The sequence below is a fragment of the Cryptosporidium bovis genome (genome assembly GCF_009768925.1).
Source record: "Cryptosporidium bovis isolate 45015 chromosome Unknown contig_5, whole genome shotgun sequence".
Taxonomy (NCBI): domain Eukaryota; phylum Apicomplexa; class Conoidasida; order Eucoccidiorida; family Cryptosporidiidae; genus Cryptosporidium; species Cryptosporidium bovis.
Window position 1 is genome coordinate 170,856 of NW_027125048.1, and position 22,994 is coordinate 193,849.

A 22,994-nucleotide genomic window follows, 5' to 3' on the forward strand; every position below is an offset into this window, starting at 1 on the left:
TTATGTTTTTCTCGAAATTATTTAAACGATAATAAATTCTCTAAGATGGACGGTAGTAGTCCAGGTAAGTTAAAAAGTATACTTTGAGTACTTTTGTTAAAAAGAGGTTTACTAAATTTTTTTAGAGCAACTGGTGCGTACTAGATATGCGGAAGTCCTTAGAAATTTAAGGAGTCCTGCAGGGTCAGGAAAAATGATACAAAACTTAACATTATTGGCAGAAGATCAACGTCAATATGCACATATAATTGCAAGTGTTATACTAGAGGAGATTCCGAGGTCAGATATACCAAGAAAGTACGTACTTTTGTGTTTAGTTGATTCAATTGTTAGAAAATGCCGTTCAGGGTCTATTTTCTTCCCATATTTTTTGCCATACATAGCTCCATATTTTGCAGAGGCTTATACTACAAAAACTCCCACTCAGATATTGCGTTCTCTTGAAAAACTATTGAAGGTTTGGAACGAATCATTTCCTAGGGATATAGTGAAGAAGTTAATTTCAACTACTAATTCAGTTAGATCAAAGTTGAATGAGCCCCCACTTGAATTGGAAATAAAAGTAGTTTTAAACAATTCAACGAAGCAAAGTACTGATGTTAGTGCTCTTAATCAGACACCAGAACCACCAAATACTCAAAAGGAAGCTAATATATTAAATGATATATACACTCAGGTATCAAAGTCAATAATTCAAAAAGCTAATATTACGGATGAGAACAATGTCCTACTTAGCAAATTAATTAAGGATCCGAACGTACACAAAATAACATATCTAAGTTCACAAGGAAAAGTACAGGAATCTCAAAGTTTATTTAATATTCTAGTTAGTAATTTAGAGAATTCTAAGGTTGATACGAACAACTCAACTGGAATGTTTCAACCACCACACAAAAAAATAAAACAAGATAATTTGGATGCTAGTATTAAACACGATGACAAAAGTATTTCAAATAAGTGTGCCATACCTCATTCTACATCAACAAGTAGCATCTCAGGAAAACCACCGAGTCAAATGAACCTAGTACAAACAAATATTCAAAACACCATTATTGGAACAACTCAAGTTATTCCCCACGCAAATACAAGTTCTGTATTGCCATCTTCATCTGTTGCAGCTGCAGCAGCAGAAGCAGCAGCAGCAGCAGCAGCGGAGGTCGTTCAATCAAAAACACAAATACAGCAAAAACATTCATCTGGGTTAATTTCAAACCAACATATTACAATTCCTTCCCAGAGTAAGATATTACCAAACCAATTAGTAGTTGCGCAGCAAATAGTGAATTCAAATGTTTCAAATGTAAACACACAAATTAAGAAGACCTTCTCTCCAAGATTTTCTGAAAATAATACCTCTGCAATATTGTTGTCTATTTGGAATCAATTGTTTACACAGAATGATGTATCCAAGAATGTTGACACTAAAAAGCTGATAAAAATTAAATCTTCTATTGTTGACGGCATGGGCGATCAAAATATTTTTGTCGAAGGGCTGCATATAAATGAAATGAATGATCTTCTCCTGCTATACAAGAAGCTTCAAGAAAACGTAGACGCCTCTGTCCAATTTAAAAAAACAGTTTGGCTTAAATCTCATTTTATCAAGAAGAGAATAATTGATAATATTTGTGACTTTAACATTCAATACAATATTTCAATGTATTACTTTGATAGACCCAATCAATGCCATACATGTGGCTGCAGATTTGTTGATTCAAAAAAGAAGGAGCTTCATATCCAAATCCACCTTTCAAGAAATCTCATTTTTAAACAAAAAAAACAGACATGGAACTCACAAGTTCTTTGGCCAAATCTTCAAGATTGGATATACGGTTCGGATAATTTAACTGAAAATGCAACTAGAAACGATGGTTCAATTGATAGCACTGATTGCCATAGAGATAAAAGTGATAGAAATACTGGAAACATGACCGAAATAGGAAGTAGTTTTTTGAGTGATGTAACGGGTTCACAAAGCGAGAAAGATATTAATTATAACGATTTATATGACATAATTTTAAAAAGGTTCTCTAAGAAGAGCGATGAAATTGTTTGTTTGAATGGCGATTCCAATATGGATAAATTTAAAGACGGTATAGATGATGAAAGTTACCATCAAACTTGTAATGAGTCTGTAAATAGACGTTTAAGGGGAGATTTATTACTAGTGCACTATATGGATTGTATTGAGAGTATTAATAGTGCTAATTCAAACAACACTATTAAAGGACTTGTCAATTCTTCAGGTATTTTGGAATATACAAGCGTTTACATAGATAACTTGATAATTAAGGAAGTTGAAGATATTTGTAACAACCTCTCATCGCTGTGGAATGAAATGTCTCAGTGTGTTGCATCTTCTTGCACTCCTATTGATCCTTTGCATATTACATGTGATATTTGTCATGAATCACTAAGGATTAAATGGTCCTCACTTTTGAAGTCATGGATATCAGTAGATGCAGTGGCCTTAACCCTAGACGATGGAAAAGACACAATAAATGAAGAAAAAAATGACATATTTAACCATAAACTATCATTAGCGGTTTTGGACCGAATGTCGGATGTAAACGCATTGAATTCCAGTAATACAAAGGAGAGAATTGTAGATAATATGTTGAAATTTATCCAATGGAAATCACAAAACACATCATCAAAATATTATAAAAAGATTGAATTTAAACCATTCGACATTGATTATTATAACTACAACTTGTTTATTAACCGTAATCAGGGAATTATGGGCGATCGTTTCGTGGCGGCACACAAATCATGTTTCATACACTACTTTGTTTATAATGACATTAATTTCAGGCTTCCAGCCAACACTAAGATTAGCAAAAAGAAAAAATATATACACAAAGATGCAGTGGTGTCATCGAATATACTGCGTGAAGCAGCTAGTCGTATAGATACATCTAAGAGTGTCACAAAGAGATTCTCATTTATTTAGTTTATTTAATCGTATAGGTTACTTCGGCGCTCTTTTTTAACTTTTTTCTAAATACATCGTATATATATGTTTTGTACTTTTTCACTTACGAAAAAAATGATTGATGATTGTAGATCTGTTGATTATCTAAAAGTTCAGAGAAAAGGTAAGTCTCCTCCACTTTTCCAAATGCAATTCTAACTTCCACCTTAGCTACTCAGTCAACCCTGGTAAATGAATTGATATTAGTTGCAGGTATTATTTTAGGCTTTTCAGCTGCCTTGTTCCAGATCAATTACTTACTATTCTTATCGGGACTTTTTATTTTGTCGAGTATTGTGACCTCAAATAACAGCGACATTCAACGTACTACAACACTAATTGGATTTTTAATAATGGCTTTCATTTCTAATTACATATTCCCAAAGAACATTAATATCGAAAACAATGGAAATGATGCAATTAATTCATAAAATAAGAACTTAAATTCTAAGTAACAAGTGAATCATGCCATCTATATACGAACAAGACACCAATAAACATATTAATGGTGTTTCAATAGGAATTTCTATTCCATGAAATATTACGAGTAGATCATCATAGCTTTCATTTAAATTAGATGATATATCATTTAGTACATCTCTTATTGTTAAGGGTCTATTGTTTATGTTTCTACTAAAAGATTTTAAGAAAATCTTGTCTTTTATATATATCTTTACTGGAACGTTCCTGCAATTGAATTTTTATTTGTCTACAATTCTAAAAAATGACATACCTCGTGTTATTATATATTTCCTCTACTTTTCCAAATATTTCCTCGTAAATAGACTCATATTTTTCAGTAGTTACAGATAGTGAGTATATTAAATCTATTAAGTATTTATATTTTTTTTCACTTAACATTTGAAATTTTCTGCAGTCCCCCAATATCAAGGTCTGTGATAATTTAATATCATTTGTTATCTTCTTGACAAAATCAATCTCGTTAAAAGTGATTCTTTCTATTTTCTCTCCGCTTTTATCCTCAAATACTATCACAAGGCTCACGCAAAGCTGCAAACCATTTTTATTATAAATGTCAAGTATTAATCCAATAGGGTATTCACTAAAATTTAATAATCTACGCTTATAAAAGGAATATATTTCGAGGAAAAGAATTTACCTGTTAATTTTAAACCCGTCACATTCAAACCAGTGATGATTTTTTTCAATCAACATTGAAAATCTATTATCAAATGAATTGTAATAATCCTGTAAAGCGTCAATAACACATATTAAATACCCTACTCTAGGAACCAGCAAATACAACTTGGGGGCACACTTCAAAGTTGAATATCCTTTTGCTCCCCTAATTTCCAGACGTATTGATAATATAACTAAACCTGAGTGGATAACATTTTGTGTTAAAGAACTAAATTTATTGGTGAGTTCATTATTTAATAGCATGTATTTCCCAAATTGTGTTATTTGATAATATTTGCAAATTAATATTAGACATGTGTTGGCGCCTAAACACTACCCACATTTATAAATAAAAATGTAAAATAACTAGATGGACGGACGACTAATAAAAATATGAGAATATAATTAAGAGCAGGAAAGAACTGCATGTGATAAATATATAATAAAAATAAAGTTTAATTTGTAATATGAAAGAAAACTGTTTGCTTAGTAGTAATTCGTAAATTGATTGTCAATGATAAAGGGAAAATTTAATCCAAAACAAATAATATTGCTTACTATTCGAACATTTAGCCTATAAGAGTATTTCATACAAAGAAATACTTATTTTTTAATGCTTTGGTTGTAAAATACAGTAGATACTTGGATTAACATATAATGGCTCGTTCAAAGACATCCAGCAAACGAGTATCTAAGTATCCTTCAAAAGTAAGTTATTGCCTTATAGAATAATTTAGTTTGCAAACTATTTATTATTAATTTTTTTTGAAGTCCCCCATTTTACATCAATCTCCAAATAGTCGAATTACTGGTAGCAGCCCACATCAAAGAAAATATAGAAGAAGGCCGGGTACGTGATTATATTATTCGTTCCACAACATATATATAACTTAATTTTACTTAGGGACCGTTGCATTGAGGGAAATCAGAAAATATCAAGCGTCTACCGACCTACTTATTGCCAAACTACCTTTTGCTCGCGTTGTAAGAGAAGTTACTTTGAAGTTTGTACCACATGGCGAAATGTGGAGGTGGAATGCAGAGGCCTTGCATGCTGTCCAGTGTGCAGCTGAGGCCTTCTTACAAGGATTATTTGAAGATGCCTATTTGTGTACCTTGCATTCAAAAAGGGTAACACTACTTCCTAGAGACATAAGGTTGGCAAGACAATTAAGAGGAAGATATGGTGACTTTATTTAAAAATACTTTTTTATTTCGATTCTAAGAATTATAGTTCAGAAAAAAATTTAGTTAATTCAATTAAAATAATATTTTTCAGGTATATAGGAAGATAATTTGTTGATAATAATTAATTATAACTTGTATTAGTTACATGCGTTGTTTTTATTTCTGGTCTTAGCTTAACCTTTATTGTTAAAACTTATTCTTCTGCTAAAAGGTCCAGTCGTCGGTTTGCGTGGATGGCCGAGTTGGTCTAAGGCGTTAGACTCAAGATCTAATGAGCGTATGCTCTCATGGGTTCGAATCCCATTCCACGCAGCTTTTTACTTAAGATCGGTGATACCCCGCCTTTGTAATTTGCGCGGTTTGTTTGATTTTGGTGCTTTCATCTTATTAAATTTCCAATGTTCTCGAGAATTGAAAGTGTGACTTTTCGTTTGTGAGGACACTTTGTGGCATCTGAAATGAAAACGAAACACTTTTAATCATTTTTTTCTCAAATATTATATGAAAAAAGAACTGCCCACTTGATAACCCTATTTTTTTTGATTTGCTATTAAAAGCATTAGGTTACTTACTAAGAAATCAATAGTATTACCGTTATATAACTTTTATCTAATTCTCAGTTATGAGCAGCCTTATTAGGAGGTTTTTCACTGGAATATCTAGATCTGGTGACTCCGAACAATTTAACAATTGTTATAATGGTAAGTTTATAAAAAAAACAATGTAATTCCTAATGAAATAATTGTTTATTTAATAGGAACGCTGTATAAGTCCGTTGGGAAGACGCTGAATCTTATTTTGTGTTCTTGTAAATTAAGTATAGAGGACTGTGTGAAAATAGCCGGGTTTAACCCTAATGACAACCAAAAAGAGGAGTATATATTTAACTTTCAGAATATCTACCACTTCCATTGTAATAGAGAAGGGGAGCTTACTATCATTCTACGTACTGGCTCTGACTTAGTTAAATTTGTTTTTGAATTTGAAAAACAAAACCCTCATGTTTTGTCTTCAATCTCCTACAACATAACAATTTCATTAAAATCACTTTGTAGTATTGTAGATCAGATACCGATAGAGTTATATGAGCACAATGATAATAATTTAGAGGCTTTATTTAATTCTTCAAATGGGTTCAATCCAGAAGAATGGTTGTTAATAAGTAGTAATTGCACATGTGAGTTGTTATCAAGTAAAGATTACAAGGACATTATTTTTTCAATTAAGGATTTATCTGAAAAAGGTAATGTATTGTTCACAAGTATAATGGGTGATAACATACTTTTCTTACCAAAGCTGACTGAAAGAGCTGTAGAATTTTATGGATCAAGTAATGATGAGATTAGAAAAAGGTACAGAATCCACTTCAAAAGGAATAAAGAAGTAAATGAGAGTAGTGACTCGTACATTTCTACTGAAAACGATATTGATAATTTTCTAGGTAGATTACTTGGATATATTGACCAAGTAAATCCTGAAGAGAAAAAAAGAAAGAAAAGTATTTCTGATTTTATTAACGGTGAAATATCAGATAATGGCATTACATACAAGATGGATATAGACGATAAATACAATCCTGTAGAAGACCAAATAATGTGGCATGAAGTTAGTAATGAGGGTAAAAGTGAGGATTCAAGCGACTATTATAGTGAAGATGAATATAAAAAAACCCCTGTTAGGAGGACTAAATCCAAGCATTCAAGTTTAAGTCACAAATATTTACTAATTGGGCATGAACATACGTTTGTAGGGAGGGCAGACAGAAAAAGTAACAAGTCAGAAATTGCTGTTTTTAAAAATTTTGAATACGAGGAAAGCAATTATACCTTGGGTGGAACCCCTGCGAGAAACATTTCAGTAATGAAAAATGTAGAATATAACAACCAAAATATTCTTCCAGTAAGTGGCCAGTTACATAATTGTGAAACTCAGATGCTTTTTCTATCAGAAACAGATCCAAACCATGTATATCAAATGGATTTAGAAAACGAAAAAATCCTCAGGCGTTGGGATGCTGATGGTTTGCCTATATCATGTCTGGGATTGTCAAATAAGGATTCACAATATACACCAGTTCCAACGTTTCTAGGGTTAAGCAACAACGCATTATTTGTTATGGATAGCCGAATTAAGGATAACTCAAATCGTTTTACATCCAAATTATATCGTTCAAATGTGTTATTTAGTAGCTTAGCTACTGACAAGGATGGGCACATTCTGCTTGGTAATGATTTGGGAGAGTTGAGGTTATATGATGGCACTATAAACAGAGATGGTGAATTCAAAAAAGCTAAGACGCTTTTGAATTCATTTTCCTCACCAATATTGTCGGTAGATGTTACAAGAAATGGTAACTGGATTTTAGCAACAACAAAGAATTGCATATATCTGTATCCTGTTTGCGAGCAAAGTCAAGATTACGAAAATGTAAGAAATGGTTTTGTTACAAGTTTAAAGAATAAACCTCCTTCAAGAAAATTGAAACTAAAACCGGAAGATATTTATCACTATAGGATAACCGATGTTAACTTCACTCCCGCTAGGTTTGATCAAAGTCAAGATTCTAACGGTAATTTTGCTGAAACAAAAATTATATCAAGCATAGACAATTTAGTTATTGTTTGGGACTTTGAGGCTATTAAAAGAGGAAATCTGTACGCATATTCAATAAAGGAAGTTGAATATAAAGTTGACGACTGCTCAACTTTTTACAATAGTAGTGATTCAGTAGTGTTGGCTTACAACGACGATTTAACAATACACAAATTAGGTAAAAAAAACAAAAGAAACATTTACTCCAGAAACTAACTTTTTTGTTATTTCTTATTAAATAAATTATAACTTACTCCTATCCAACTTAGAGTGATCCCTACTAGATGCTAAAATAGACTCAATTGATTCCATAAACTGGAACCATACAGAGAGGTCGTTATGACGATTTGTCCTATTAATTCTGACAACATCAACATTCCACTTTCTAATGTTTTCAGGTATTGGCTCTGAATCGTACGTTATATGATATCCTTTTATCATTGTAAAAATGTCTGAAATTGACCTAAATGGAAATGATTGCAATTGCCATTCTGCTCCAGTTAAAAATACAGCGATAAGCGAGTACCAGTCCCTTTTTCTAAAATTTAGAGTGGACTCCAAAATTCTAAAGGTTACATTTTGCGCAGTCGGACCAGATCCAAATGTCAAATTTACTGTTTGTTCCGCACCTGTCGATGCCTTTTTAATAGTATTTGGGTCAATGTATATTTTATCCCTAAGAAATTCAACAATATTATTCATGGTTATTGGACTTTTAGAGGAGGGTGGTACGAGTATTATTGGGCTTAAATTGTTCGAGTTCAAATAAGCAAGCAATGTTGATTTACCTTGTTTTACACTAGGTGGCCTCTGAACCAGTTCTTGTCTTGGAAAGGTATTAGTTGATATACTTTGACGTTTATTCGAACCTAAATCCATATAATTATTATTTCTGTTGTTTTGAATTCCAATATTTGCATCTGTATCATTAATGCATAAATTCGCATGGTAATCTCTCTTTTTATTGTCCCTTTTGTATGGCTCATTCATGAAAGACACCAAGCTACTTGTTCTAGTGTACATATCTACTCCTTGGCATATATAGTCTATTCCTATGGGATAAATTTGTGAAATTGTAATTATTTGTCTAGTTAATAAAACATCTTTACATTGTTCATTTGAACTGTTGATGTCAACAATATATTCTTCATTCTTGTAGTTTATGTCACTCTTTGAAGATAACCTCTCATTCTCATTGTTTCTATATTCAACCCATGGTGAACTTATATGTTTTACTTCATAAATATTAGGATCCAAAAGTCTGCATTGCTGAAGAGGGAAAGATGAATTAATGCATTCAAATTTTTTTAGACTTTCAATAGAATAATCACAAGGAATTCCCTGTTCTTTATACCTTTCATCATTTACAAACTCTTCGAAAAATTCTAGAATGTTTTTTTTTTCCAAAATGTTAATAAATTTTGACCCCTTTTCCTGTGCTAATTTTAAAGTATATTTTTTTAATTTTGTGGCAGAAACGAATAAATGCAAATCACCGAAGCTTAACGACTCTCCTCGCCTATTTCTACACCTTGTTGGTGTGTTTGCACTTAAAGCACAATTGTAGAATTCAAGTTTAAATTCATCACCATCCTGGATAATTTCATCAAACTTATTTCTTGTAATTGAATCTTTGAGCAATATAAGCGGATCGACAAGTACACTAACTAAAACATTCTCAGTCATAATAAAAATATTACAATATATACACTTTTTCCTATTAAAAATGTGTTTAACGGCTTACATAACCAACCAAAAAAATCCCGTTATGTAATAGTTATTTCTTATATGAATTAATATAATCCTATATATACCCTTTTTCACTCCAGTTAGATATTTAATCTTATTGAAACAGAAAAATTATTGGCAATGATCAATTTCCTTCATGGCAAAGATGAAAGTGTATTTCCCGCCAAAACCACGTTTATGTAAATGTATTTTAGTGTTTAAAATAGTTTTATTTCAAATCTAATACAAACAAATATTCCTATATTATTGTTTAAAATTGGATACTTTACTCGACTTATATTATTATTTTCAGAACTATCTAACTGTTCTCACATGTAATACATTAGTTCTAAATTATAATAACTCAACTTTTACCTTTTATAAAACACTCTTTGAAAATTCAATAAATTCGCGTCTGTCCTCTCTAGAGCTAAACTTTAATGGAATACAATTTCCGGTATCCATTAATTGCAAAGCAACTACTAATGTGTGGTCTTTACTGAGTAACGTCTTTGTGTTTACTAACTTTAGTTTCTCTTTGGTAGTGAAGACCTCCTTAATGTTTTTCCATGGAACAGCCTTTATTTTTCCATCGCAAACAAATGAAAGGTCCTCTTCTTCAGCAGAAAATACTAATTCACATTCAAGAAAAACTCCATCTTTTAGTATTATACTAGCCTTCATATGGGTTATACTCTTCTTTTTCATTATTCTAGTAGGAATATCTCTCGTAAAATTTACTTCTTCTTCTTCGAATTGCCTCTCAATGTACCCACTATCACTCGTTATACAATCACCCTTGCTAGAATTCAGTTCATTTTCATTGTTTCCTTCAACTTCAGTTAAATCACTATACTCAACTAAACTGTTATTCCTTGAAATAACTTCAGAACTTACCACATTACTTTGAATATTATCAATCTCTTCAAGTTGAGAACTCATGCGACTTTTACTACTGAGACCTTTATTTATTTTCTTCAAGCTCGCTTTACTTTTCAAAATACCAACATTTGTTTGCTCAACTTTTTCAGAAAATTTCTTACTATGATTTTTGAGTAAGCTACCTTCATGCATAAAATTTTTATTGCCACTTTCAATAAATTCACCTTTCTTTGGTGGTGGTTTTGCTCTTTTTCCTGGCTTAGAAATACTCTTAGATAATTTTTTTATTTCGTTAGTTACAGACTTCGAGAATTTACTTCTGTTATTTTCACTTGTTTTAACTAGAACTGCTTTTTCTTCCTCTTTTTTTGCTTGCAATTCAGTGTCTCCGGGTTGTTCGTTCTTGTCTTCATCATTTTCACCTTCTGGTATCTTTTTTTTATCTTTGTTTTTAAGAACCTCATTTTTATATCTTTTCTCTTCAATAATATCCAACTCCCTTTCAATTTGACTCGGGGTTTTCTTTATTTTGCCTTTTTTGTGTGATTTTTCTTTATTCCCACAAGAACTATCTGACAAATCTGCATTTGTATCATTGCTTGATTCTTGTGCAGATTTGCTACTTGAACAAGATTTTTGATCAAAAGTAGTTTTTTTGTTCTTATTTTTTTCGATATGTCTTTTCAACATACTATTTCTTATATAGTTATCATAGTCGCCATTCATGTCAACTTTTTCAAATATATTTTCATCTTCGTAAATTAAATGACAACAGCAACAACTTCCTATTTCTCTACCTTTCCAGTGTCTTAAAACACCATCATTAATTAATCTTGTTGATGTTCCCTCTATTTTATTGTATTTTCTCACAGCTGTTCCTTCCAGATCACTCTCCTGATCATCCAAATCACTTGGTACAGGGCAAAAAGCAAAGATGTATTCATCATTACTACCTTTTTTAAACTCACAACAAATATGTAAAAAATCAAGTAAGTAGTCAATCATATTCAAAAAAAATGAATGTTATCGTTAAATTCTGTTACTATTTTAACTTCGTGATCCTTAATACTATTTGTAGATTACTTAAAAATGTACATCACTTCAAGATCTCTACAAGCAAGTTTAATAGTTTAGTCACTTCCATTACCTTAAATTTTTATTAAACCTGTGATTTTCTTCTCCTAATTTATTGATCTTGTCACTAATTTCTCTCGTGATACTGACATCTTTAGACCATTTATATGCATGTCATACACCCGCTCTTGTTAAGCAAAAGACATAAACGTAGTCAATGGGAGCGCCTGGTAACTAAATATGGGTTTTTGCTGTTTTTGCTATTTTTGCAATTTTTATTGAGACCTTATAATAGTAAAAGAGCAAATAAAGTTTCAATAAACATAGATTTTCGAGCTCTCAATACTTTTTTAAATTTATAGATTTGCAACTATCACATAGGGATTTTATGTCTACAAGTTCTTTTAAGAGGCAAAGAAAATAATGTACATTTAAATTGTGACTTTGACTTTCAGTACAGTAAATCATTTATTTTTTTTAAATAGATATTCGTTGAAAGCCATATTTTATTTTGACGTTACTTGATGTACTGATATATATATGTATGGGAGACATAGAAATGAAGAAGCAAAAAAAAGGGGACCAATATAGAGAAAATGAGATTCTTTTAAAACTATCCAAAACACTAATTAGTGTCAGCCCATCCAGTAGAAAAAAAGGATTGGATATTATTTCCAGATATATTTCTAGAAATAATGAGTCAATATCAAAACTTCAAATAATCAAGTTGTGGAAGGGACTATACTACAGTATGTGGTTGTCGGACAAAGTGTTGATACAAAGAGAAGTCGCATTAAGCATATCAAATCTACAGACTAAATTTACTAGTATCGATTCATGGCTCTCATTTATCAGAGAATTTTACCTAATGATGAGATTTAGATGGGACAATATTGACCACTATAGAATGGACAAATTTTCGTTTTTACAAAGAACAATGCTTTCCAAGTCACTTGAACTCATTAAAAATAAAGGGTTTGAAAATTCGTATAGTAACGGCTTCTTCAATGTATTGTTTGAGTCTCTATTTGTTGAAGATATTGAAGTAAATGACACAGACTTGAATGAAATAGATAATTCCGTACACTTTCAAAATGAAGATTCAGTTAATTGCAACAAATCTAATGTAAATCAATTCACCGGAATTGGTATTTCACTGATCTTTTGTAAACAGTTCCCACAGGAATACGTATATTTGATATATGAATTATATAACTCGAAAAAAAATGATAATTCTATCTTTCTGTTCCTCAAAAACTACTCTAAATTTGTTACAAGACTGCTTATTTCGAATATAAACCACCAAACTCTAAACGACTATATTAAAAATCAGCTAATATTTAGTTTATTTAATTCAGAATCGTTGCTTATAAATGTCCTTAAGGATATAGAAGATTTAAATATTGAAGAGTATGAAATGAATATTGTCAATGATTTCATCAAGAGCATGATTATAGAACAAATGAAAATTATAAAATGTGAAATTTCAGAATTGTCAAAGTCCAGGTGCACACTTATTAATCAGGTTAAACGAAATCGCCTATATACCGTATTAGAAAAGGTTGAGGAATTTCTTGAAGATAATAAGAAGGAGGAACTAAACGGGAATTTACCGAGAACTTCAAAGAACAAGATGAGAAATATTAAATTCAAACAAGAAATCGAACATGATAATCAAGCTAAAAAAGTTAGATTTGATATGTCAAAAAATACTCGTATGCTTCTTCCTGATTCGATTTCAACTTCGAAAGCCCTTGTAAGGATATTTGACAAAAAGTGCAACTCAAAGAGTAGTAACGAGTTGAATTGTATTCTTTTCAGATCAACAGATAATGATAATTCACTGAGTAATGGGAATTCAAGTAACTTCGCCCCAAAAGAGCCAACAAATAACTTTGATAAATTAAACAACATCGAAATAATATCTGCGGAGAAGGCCCTATCAAAACCATCTAACTTCAATAGTTCGCCTTTAAAAGGTATCTTGAAAAGAAGTACGAATTCATAGGCAAAAGTTGAAAATTTATAAATCAATATTAAGCTTCTAAAATCAATTATCTCCACACTTTCCCGCCCCTGGGTTATGAGATTATTATAGCATTGTATGTTTATATTTTATAGAGTAGTTCCTTTCAATAAATAAATAAGTTGCATCAATGTGTATTTTGTTTACAAGTAATATTTTATGATACAATAATAACTATTACCTTTAAACTAATGATAGGAGTGTAGATTTTGACTTTATTATTATTTCTTCATTACTATTTTAAAATACTTGAAAATGAAGGAGGCTGAAATCTCTGATTTGTATGAAATCTATGGTAACCAAGAAATAAAAGATTTTATTAACTTTTCCTATGAAAGTCCCGATACTGTGAGCAACAAAGATAAAGAGCTTGAGGGAAAAAACGAAAATGACAAGAATGAATCTGAATATACAAAAATAAGAAAAGTTCCAGTTACGTTTGATTATAGAAGTAGGTTAAAGGAGTTGGAAGAGTGGAGATTTATATGCTATGACTTTGAAAAATTTGACCTAGAAAAAGACAGTACATTGATTCTAAATAAATTGAAAAAAGGTGTTCCATCACAGTTTAGAGGTTACATATGGATGAAATTAGCAGAAGTAGATACAATAAAACATGAAAACGACTTAAATTTGTACTATAAACTATGCGAGGAAAAGAATGCACCTTGTTGTGGTGATATTTACAGAGACATAAGCAGAACATTTCCAAAGCATGCATTATTTCGCGATAGGCACAATCATGGGCAAAGTTCTCTATTCTCTGTTTTAAGAGCATATAGTTTGTACAATCCAGATGTTGGTTATTGCCAGGGAATGGGTTTCATTGTGGGTATATTGTTAATGCATATGCAAGAAGAAGATGCATTTTACATGTTAATATCTATATTAGACAAATATAAATTTTCTGGATTATTTTTACCAGGGTTACCTCTACTAAACACATATTTAGAACGGCTAAGAGGATTATTTAAAAGAAGAATTCCCAATCTGTACAATCACTTTAAAAGTGAAAATGTTGATGAAACGATGTTTGCATCTCAATGGTTTATGACTATTTTCGCTTATAGTTTCAGCTTAGATAAGGTTGCGAGGATATGGGATTTATTCTTCTTAGAGGGAATTAATATAATATTCAGGATTTCTATAGCAATTCTAAAACTGCTAAAAAATACATTATACAACCAATCATTTGAAAACATACTTAGTATCCTAAAAACAGCCCCTAATGATATAAATATTAACGAATTAATACATTGTGCGCTTAGCATAAGACTAGAAAAAGATAGTGTTTGAAAATCATGTGAAAATCCGAGATACTGATGTTTGAATATAGCAACACGTGTTATTTTCAAAGTAGATCATAGATAATCTAAAAATTAATAATCATTATTTTTGTATCATCTACAAGACATTTTTATTCTAATGATCATCTCATTTGCATCCCCGACATTCCTGGCATTCCTGGCATTCCTGGCATTCCTGGCATTCCCTGCATCCCCTGCATACCTGGCATACCTGGCATACCTGGCATACCTGGCATTCCCTGCATACCTGGCATACCTGGCATACCTGGCATTCCCTGCATACCTGGCATACCTGGCATTCCTTGCATACCTGGCATTCCTTGCATACCTGGCATCATTCCGGGTGCACCTCCTTGCATGTTGTAGTTTCCAGCCATTTCTTGGTTTTGACCGCTCGATCTTGATCTCAAGAAGAATACTATCAAGGCTATCAATACAAGTATACCAATACCTATACCTATCCAGACATATTGATTTGTTGAACTAGATGAATCGGTTGTATTCGATTCACTACTTAATATTGGATTAACAGCTGAATCAGCATTTGTTTTAATTACAGATAGCCACTGATTTACTTGGTCCATTGTAATCTCATCATTGGAAGATGTTGCTGTATTGCAGTCACATTGTGGATCAAAGTCATCGCACAGTGTATTACACGTTCCAAGTTGAGAATTGGAAAATAGGCTTGAATGTATACTCAATTTCTGAAGATTTCCGCTATAACTAACGGAAAAAGATTCCAACTTTGAGCCTCCAAGAGAACCTGTATTAATTGCAAAGGAATTCCTACAATTAGAATTAATAAAGCCGAATATTATTATAAAGATAACAAACTTACTTTATCAGTATAATGGTAAAAATGATAATTTTCAACAAACTATTACTCATCTTGTCTATTAAATTGAACAAAGAACAATAAATATACTGAGACGTTATATCACTTCTATATTGCTTCTCACTAAAGATGACACTAACATTTATTTGGTACCTATATCTCGAACTATTAAATATTGTAAATAATGTCTTACTTTCAGCAATATTAATAGCTCCGTTATTTCTGAAAAAAATGGAAATACGGTACGCTTAACAGCGTACGCGGATCTAATACTCCTTAAGAACTATTTTAATTTATAACCGTGTGTTTCTTCTCAATTCCAATTCAAAAGAATTCCGTAGGCGTATGCATTTCACATATAAATGGCGCCATGTTTTGCATGCATAACAATCAGTTGCTAATACACTTAATTGTCGTAAGGAGAATGCATATAAAAAACAGAAATACAGGATTATGTGAACAATTGATTGTAAGTTTAATCACTAGTTATGCCTATTTTCCTCATGTCTGGTTGATCTTTGATGTTGAAAGTATTTAAATTTTGAGATTGTCTTTTTACACTTAATCGTGTATGTAATTAAAATAGGATTATCACTGATATTTAACGTTTAATTAAAATAATTTAGCTAAATCAATATATTTTCTTTAGTTTTGATACACTCATTTCTGGTTTAACACTAATTTTGTGGGTTTTAAAGATTAATAATGCAACTACCAAATTGAGCATCATAAGTTTGACTAAATTTTTATATATAATTAAATTTATGACCATCGAACCTTAGAAATTTTATTTCAAATATACAAGCATATGAATTCATTTATATAAATCCATCCTACAAATCTGATTACTACGTAATTGCGAAGCGAGTTTTAGACTAGAAATAAAAATCTTTATATATACGAGTGCTGTATATACGAGCATGAGAGTGTTCCAGGTCAATTTAAGGTGTTTTTGTCATATCTAATAAAAAATTGAATATTAAAAATAAGTGTGTAACTATTTTAAACAGTGTAAGGTTGATATTTAATTTTAAGTAATATTTATACATGAAGTTTATTAATTTTGAGGTGGCACTAGATAAAAATACTCAAAGATATTTGCGTTATTGTATCAATATTATTGTAATTGAATTTTTGTTGTTCATGTTCGTTATTTCTTTCGCCGAATCTATTAGTCATATTTTAAATGGTGCACTTATTTAAACACTGTCATAGAATACATGCAAATACAAAAAAAAATAGGCTACCTCAAACATTTTTAATCAAACTATACTACAGATATGATAATATTTACATATAATTTCACATTCTAATTTCTATGAAGAGTGTTGAACCTATAATTACAGTAATAATTTTTCTCCCATAAAAAATATTTGTAAGCCACGTTTGGCGCGACAATAGTTTTTTCATTTAATTGTTTAATCGTACTAAATAAATTGCCACTTTATTTATTTTTGTTTAAATTAATGCCAATAAGATTTGATGGAAGGACCAACTTTGAATGTGGAATAACATCAGGGGAGTTGGGAGTCTTCTATAGCTCACTAAATGGTTCGGCAGAATATTCTATCGGCCTGTCCAAGGTCTATGCCACTGTTTGGAGACCCGAAGAGATATCAACTATTAAATACAAGTCATATATTGATTTAATTATAAGACCTAGGATAGGACATGCACAGGAATATCACAAATTAACTGAATATAATATCGTCGCCATATTAGAGAAGATAATTGATTTTAACTCATTATCTAGATCTGTAATTTCAATAGCACTACAGATTGTTTCTGAAGATGGACCTATACTTTCTGTATGTTTCAATGCTGCAGTTATGGCTCTTCTTGACCTTGGCATACCAATGAAATGCTTTCCATTTGCTACATCCATTGCTGAAACACGGGCCTTTTATGGATACCAAGAAAGCAACCCTCAATTTGTAATAGACCCGACAAATATTGAATACGAAAAATGCATGAATTGTTCAACCTTTGTTGTAGACACAACAAGGAATGAAATAATCTCCTGTATAATCAATAAGGGAGCAGGCGTATCACATAACAAGCCTATTGATGGCTTCAATCCCAGTACCATCTCGGTAGCGGCATCCAAAAAAATGTATACCTATATTAAACAGGTAATAATGGAAAGTATAAAAGAAAAATTAATTAAACAATACAACAACAGTTTGTTTTAGCTCAGAGAATCTTAATATTTATTTCTAGTTTCGCATTATTAGACTCATACTTCACTCCTAGCTAAGTTATCTAAATTTTACTCGAATATGTATTCAGAGTGCACAAGATTGTAAGATTGGATCTCTTCAGGCTTGAACCATAGGGCAATTTCTCTCTTTGCGGACTCGACAGAGTCAGATCCATGGATTAAGTTCCTCCCTGCCTGTTGGCAAAAATCGGATCTGATGGTACCTGGGGCAGCCTCGCCTGGTCTTGTGGATCCCATAATCTTACGAGCTTGTGCAATTACATCTACACCCTCAAAAACCATGCATAAAACTGGGCCAGACATTTTTTTAATTAGACCTGGCAAGAATGGCTTTCCTTTGTGCTCGGCATAGTGCTCCTCCAAAATTTCTGGGGTAGCAGTTACGAGTTTCAACGCTGCAATGCGATATCCACGCTTTTCAAAACGCGAGATTATCTCACCTACAACCTGTCTTTGGATGCCATCAGGCTTAATCATTAAATATGTTTGCTCTACTTGCATCTTTTTGACTTCTGGTGTTATTGAAACACTGGGGAAACTGAAACTCTGTTTATAGATACTTATTTTGAAAAACTTATGAAAACCACTAGGCTTCTTACTTTTCAACTCTTATATTGACAAAAAATAATGGAGGGGTTGGTGGGTGGGTAATTTTGATATCAAATTATTATTTAATATATTGCAACTGAATTGTTTTTATTAGCTTGGTTATTTTTTTAATGTTACATTATTAATTATACTGATATTATTTTTAGTGACCCCTCAGGAGACAAATAAAGCAGTATTAAAAGTTATTTGGCGCCATTTCGCTTCATTTTAATATAAATTAATTTGAGTGTTTTAATATGAAATTTACCAAAACCTGACCATCGTTATCTTCTCAGCTACAAGTTAACCTTGTATTTATATTGTCTATTGTCAGAAAAATACCAACAAATTATCCTTCCGCAAATATAGCAATTACTTCCTTAATAAGACTCCGACAGTAACTAACCTTTATTCCGCCAGATTAATGTATTTTTATTCAATACTTGACTCTAGAAATTGACTAATTCATTTATATTAGATTTTTGTCGTATGTGTGAACAACTAATTCATGTAAAAACAATATTTTTGTCATCAATTGTTTTCTACGAGTTGATAATTCTTGAGTAACCGTGAATGAGGGGTACATTTTCCGATTACTTAATTAGGGAAAAGGAGAATAATCAGAGAGATGTGGGAGTTTTAGATGAGGCCGACCCGGACAAGCTAGTTAAAATTGATTTAGCCAATAGGAAGAAGGACGAAGAGTGTATTAAGTTGCTGAAGGACGGTTGGGGTCGAGAATATGAAAAAATACTATCATGGTGTTTAACAGGTTTTAGCGTAATAATATATGGCTTTGGCTCAAAGAAAAATTTTCTGGATAGATTTATAGATGAAAAAATTAAGGGAAGATATATAACATTGATAATAAGGGGATATTTTAAACAAGTCAAGTTTAAAAATTGTTTAATTGAGTTACTTAAAAACATTGATAAATTCTATCAAGAACAAAATAATTCTATAGATCAGGAACCTTTTACTTCATCTGACATTGACGAATTAAGCATAGAAACAATCATTCAGAGAATAAATCTACTTCATGACAGACTTTTCAATATTTACGACAATATATTTATCGTAATTCATAACATAGACAATATATCGCTCCGTTCTTATCTTCCGGCAATTACAAAGCTAGTCCAAATACCGTTTATAACATTAGTTGCCTCCGTAGACAACATAAGATGGCCTGTTCTTTGGAATACTTCAATGCGTCATAAAATGAATGTTCTATACATGAATATCTCAACTATTGAAGAATATAAAACAGAGATAGATCATCTTTACGGCGATAAACTCCCTGGTTGGTTGGGAGCAGATGTGGACAAAGCGGACCAAAAATACACACTAGATCAATTTAATTCTGTTCTAAATTGCCTGACGCCTAGTCATGTTCAACTGGCAAAAGCAATTGCTGAAATACAATATAAGAACGAATGTGTTCCAGAGGAACAATTGTACAGGAAATTAAGATCATCTATGATCGTTACTACCAAAAGTGCACTTTCTCAACTTTTAGTTGAACTACTCTCTCACGAAATACTAACCAAACAGTATTCAAGCGATAAAAACGAAACGAAAACTACAGTGTATATGTTGAAACTAGAACGGGAAGAAATAAAAGAATTTCTCGGTCAGTTTGAATAAACCAGGATATCCTGCTTCAAATTAGTCTGAATATTAGTACATAATTCAATAATGAGTATTAATTGTCATCTGGAACTCGGCTATTCTTCACATGAGTCAAATTTACATTCAAAAGTCTAAATTGAAATCATTTTGTTTATTCAACTGAAAAAAATGACAAAGGCGATTTACCCTTAAGTGCCAAAAGGAATAATTATCTTTGATTACGCGTCTCGTCTGCCGCCTAAAGTAACACAATAGAACTTTGATTGTTTTGGGAAAAAAAGGAATTAATGTTGAAATATAATCTGGTTTTTTCTGTTAAATAAAGGTAATGAATTGTTTTTTAACATAAGTCATGTTACATGATATAATTTACCTAAATAAGTTATTGTTTGGGAAGTATCGACTACAGTACTCCAGAAAACGTCATTTTGATGATAGTTATGTATTTTGAGTTGTTGGTATTTCCTTTTCACTTATGACAAGTATTATAAGAACTATGAACAACTTAATTGGTTTAAATAATGGAATTGAAAGAAACAAATCAGATCAAAAGTTGAATGGCAACTCCGACGAAATTGGAAGAGAAATAGCCGAACAAGAGCCCAATAGTTTCTTAACTGACAACAAAGAATATGATTCTTCTGATGTAAATAACGATTCAGAACTTTGTGTTAAAATAGATCATTGTTCTAGAACTGATGAGAGAGAACTTAACGCATCTAGGAGCTTTATTGGCAGTAAAGGCGAAATAGAATTATATAGATGTGATTTAGTATATACTTCTTCGAGAAAAAAAGTCCCAATAACACCTGTAGAAAGTTGTGAACTGCAACCTATTGTTATTATAAGAGATAAAACTGGAAAATTATGGGATGATGATGACGAAAATCCCGATAATCCTGTTTTAAATGGAACTGCAAGCATTCACTACCGTTGGTCAAGAGGACCTTCGAGAGCTGTTTGCACTTTTCATCCAAGTCAAGTTGCATCAATCCAATGTTCTACAACTTTGAGATGTTTTTGTGGAGTTAATTGTTATAAGAAGGGTTTTACGCAATTAAGACGCTTTTACGAGGTTAGAGGTATGAACCCAATTTCACCTCACCCCAATAGTCATACATATGGAGTTCCCTGTAGACCATTCCAATTTAATGACCCAGATAACTCATTAAGGGACAGGGACGATGCTCACATCTCCCTTTTATTGAAAACTGGATTGGTTCACAAATCAGATGAGGATGAAGAATGGTCTATTGTCGGTGATCAGAGAAATTATCTACCAGTTGCAGATGATGTAGGTCATCAACTTAGGCTAGAAGTTTTCTTAACACCAAAATCTAAGTCAGAGCAGTCTCTGGATATCAAAGAAGCCATGGAAAAAGTTAAGAATTCTGTGGATATTTATTCATGTATTACTACTGCTTGCTGCGTTCCAAATCTTCCACAGGCACCGCCTAGATGTATTTTAACTGTCCCTACAACTCAGGTAGGTGGTTCGGGAATGCACCATGGTGGATTTATTAACTCAACTAGATTTAAAGTTTTTTCTTGGAATGTTTTGGCTGAGATATATGCAAGTCAAGAGGTTTTTCCTCACTGTGATGCATATATGTTGTCTTGGTCATATAGAAAAACAAGAATTATTGTTGAGATTTTAAGTCATCAACCTGACATTGTTTGTCTTCAAGAGGTGCAAACTGAACACTTTGATGACTTCTTTAAACCAGTTTTGCAGCAATATGGATATGAAGGTGTTTATAAACAAAAAACAACTGAAATATTTACATCCGGGAGTGGAAGAAGAAAAGACGGTAAATTTACAATGGATGGATGTGCCACTTTCTACAAAACCAATAAATTTATTGCTAAAGAAAACTACTCATTAGAATTTTCTGCACTTATTAAGGAGGCTACACATAGAACTCTACCCGCAGAGGTTAAAAATAACCCAGCCGCAATAAAAAGGCTTCTTAAAGACAATGTTGCTGTTGTTATTCTTTTGGAATATCACCAAAATGGAAGCAACATAGCCGTAAATGACCAATCTCATCCTATAAACATGCAAATGAGTAGTGGTGACAGTATTCACAATCAAACAATTAAAATACCAAGTCATTCAAATATTATGGTTCAAAATTCAAATTCAAAAGTATCATCTAATCCACTGCAAGTTATAATCGCAAACACACACATTGTAGCGAATCCTGAAGCTAATGATGTCAAAATATGGCAAGCACAAACCTTGGTTTCTGTTTTAGAGGAGTACTTGCGTGATTGTTATAGGAGGCAACCTGTATTACCTGGACTAATCATTTGTGGAGACTTTAACAGCACTCCTGATAGTGCTCTATATCGACTTCTGGCCACTGGAACATGTGAAAAGTCTCATAAGGACTTGGCAATGGATAGATATGGATTATTGTCTGATCTCCCACTTGGACATTCTATGAGGCTACGAAGTGCATATTCCATGGCCAAGGCGATTGTAGAAGGTCACAATCCCAATTTGATTAATACTTCAACCGAGTCACTAGAGCCTGTTTTTACCAACTACACACCCAATTATTTGGGTTGTCTTGACTACGTGTTTTATACTGATGAAAGATTAAGACTCGGTGGTGTACTTGAGCTCCTTGATGAAGAAGCCTTGATTCGTGAAGCTGCTGCGTTGCAACTACCTGACTGGTCTCTACCAAACCCACAGAGACCCTCTGACCATTTACCACTACTAACTGAGTTTGAGTGGATTACTTAATTCTAATTTATGTTCTAAGGGCTTAATACCGTGTAAATCCTCAAATACG

The 22,994-nt window shown here is 32.1% G+C and overlaps 13 protein-coding genes across 13 annotated transcripts; 8 read left to right on the plus strand and 5 right to left on the minus strand.

Moving 5' to 3' along the window:
- Positions 1-45: 45 nt before the first annotated feature.
- Positions 46-2,953, plus strand: FG379_003061 (uncharacterized protein; the record flags this gene model as incomplete). Its single annotated transcript, XM_067328691.1, has 2 exons — positions 46-64; positions 126-2,953. The coding sequence occupies 2 exons, from the start codon at positions 46-48 to the stop codon at positions 2,951-2,953; spliced, it is 2,847 nt and encodes a 948-aa protein (XP_067182273.1).
- Positions 2,954-3,414: 461 nt separating this feature from the next.
- FG379_003062 (uncharacterized protein) lies at positions 3,415-4,378 on the minus strand (the record flags this gene model as incomplete). The annotated part of the gene is made up of 3 exons (XM_067328692.1): positions 3,415-3,661; positions 3,708-4,052; positions 4,095-4,378. 3 exons carry the CDS (start codon positions 4,376-4,378, stop codon positions 3,415-3,417), a joined length of 876 nt encoding a protein of 291 aa, XP_067182274.1.
- Positions 4,379-4,771: 393 nt separating this feature from the next.
- Positions 4,772-5,314, plus strand: FG379_003063 (centromere A; the record flags this gene model as incomplete). Its single annotated transcript, XM_067328693.1, has 3 exons — positions 4,772-4,822; positions 4,886-4,964; positions 5,019-5,314. The coding sequence occupies 3 exons, from the start codon at positions 4,772-4,774 to the stop codon at positions 5,312-5,314; spliced, it is 426 nt and encodes a 141-aa protein (XP_067182275.1).
- Positions 5,315-5,924: 610 nt separating this feature from the next.
- FG379_003064 (uncharacterized protein) lies at positions 5,925-8,110 on the plus strand (the record flags this gene model as incomplete). Its single annotated transcript, XM_067328694.1, has 2 exons — positions 5,925-6,003; positions 6,060-8,110. 2 exons carry the CDS (start codon positions 5,925-5,927, stop codon positions 8,108-8,110), a joined length of 2,130 nt encoding a protein of 709 aa, XP_067182276.1.
- A 27-nt stretch (positions 8,111-8,137) lies between these two features.
- Positions 8,138-9,580, minus strand: FG379_003065 (uncharacterized protein; the record flags this gene model as incomplete). The annotated part of the gene is made up of 1 exon (XM_067328695.1): positions 8,138-9,580. One exon carries the CDS (start codon positions 9,578-9,580, stop codon positions 8,138-8,140), a length of 1,443 nt encoding a protein of 480 aa, XP_067182277.1.
- Positions 9,581-10,000: 420 nt separating this feature from the next.
- On the minus strand, positions 10,001-11,509 carry FG379_003066 (apicomplexan CP 15 60K like; the record flags this gene model as incomplete). Its single annotated transcript, XM_067328696.1, has 1 exon — positions 10,001-11,509. One exon carries the CDS (start codon positions 11,507-11,509, stop codon positions 10,001-10,003), a length of 1,509 nt encoding a protein of 502 aa, XP_067182278.1.
- A 628-nt stretch (positions 11,510-12,137) lies between these two features.
- FG379_003068 (RRp1-like protein) lies at positions 12,138-13,586 on the plus strand (the record flags this gene model as incomplete). The annotated part of the gene is made up of 1 exon (XM_067328698.1): positions 12,138-13,586. One exon carries the CDS (start codon positions 12,138-12,140, stop codon positions 13,584-13,586), a length of 1,449 nt encoding a protein of 482 aa, XP_067182280.1.
- A 273-nt stretch (positions 13,587-13,859) lies between these two features.
- On the plus strand, positions 13,860-14,900 carry FG379_003069 (TBC domain containing; the record flags this gene model as incomplete). The annotated part of the gene is made up of 1 exon (XM_067328699.1): positions 13,860-14,900. One exon carries the CDS (start codon positions 13,860-13,862, stop codon positions 14,898-14,900), a length of 1,041 nt encoding a protein of 346 aa, XP_067182281.1.
- Positions 14,901-15,033: 133 nt separating this feature from the next.
- FG379_003070 (uncharacterized protein) lies at positions 15,034-15,802 on the minus strand (the record flags this gene model as incomplete). The annotated part of the gene is made up of 2 exons (XM_067328700.1): positions 15,034-15,700; positions 15,753-15,802. The coding sequence occupies 2 exons, from the start codon at positions 15,800-15,802 to the stop codon at positions 15,034-15,036; spliced, it is 717 nt and encodes a 238-aa protein (XP_067182282.1).
- A 1,413-nt stretch (positions 15,803-17,215) lies between these two features.
- On the plus strand, positions 17,216-17,941 carry FG379_003071 (uncharacterized protein; the record flags this gene model as incomplete). Its single annotated transcript, XM_067328701.1, has 1 exon — positions 17,216-17,941. The coding sequence occupies one exon, from the start codon at positions 17,216-17,218 to the stop codon at positions 17,939-17,941; it is 726 nt and encodes a 241-aa protein (XP_067182283.1).
- A 77-nt stretch (positions 17,942-18,018) lies between these two features.
- On the minus strand, positions 18,019-18,471 carry FG379_003072 (nucleoside diphosphate kinase; the record flags this gene model as incomplete). The annotated part of the gene is made up of 1 exon (XM_067328702.1): positions 18,019-18,471. One exon carries the CDS (start codon positions 18,469-18,471, stop codon positions 18,019-18,021), a length of 453 nt encoding a protein of 150 aa, XP_067182284.1.
- Positions 18,472-19,131: 660 nt separating this feature from the next.
- On the plus strand, positions 19,132-20,205 carry FG379_003073 (putative origin recognition complex subunit 2; the record flags this gene model as incomplete). Its single annotated transcript, XM_067328703.1, has 1 exon — positions 19,132-20,205. One exon carries the CDS (start codon positions 19,132-19,134, stop codon positions 20,203-20,205), a length of 1,074 nt encoding a protein of 357 aa, XP_067182285.1.
- Positions 20,206-20,686: 481 nt separating this feature from the next.
- On the plus strand, positions 20,687-22,945 carry FG379_003074 (uncharacterized protein; the record flags this gene model as incomplete). The annotated part of the gene is made up of 1 exon (XM_067328704.1): positions 20,687-22,945. The coding sequence occupies one exon, from the start codon at positions 20,687-20,689 to the stop codon at positions 22,943-22,945; it is 2,259 nt and encodes a 752-aa protein (XP_067182286.1).
- Positions 22,946-22,994: the final 49 nt, after the last annotated feature.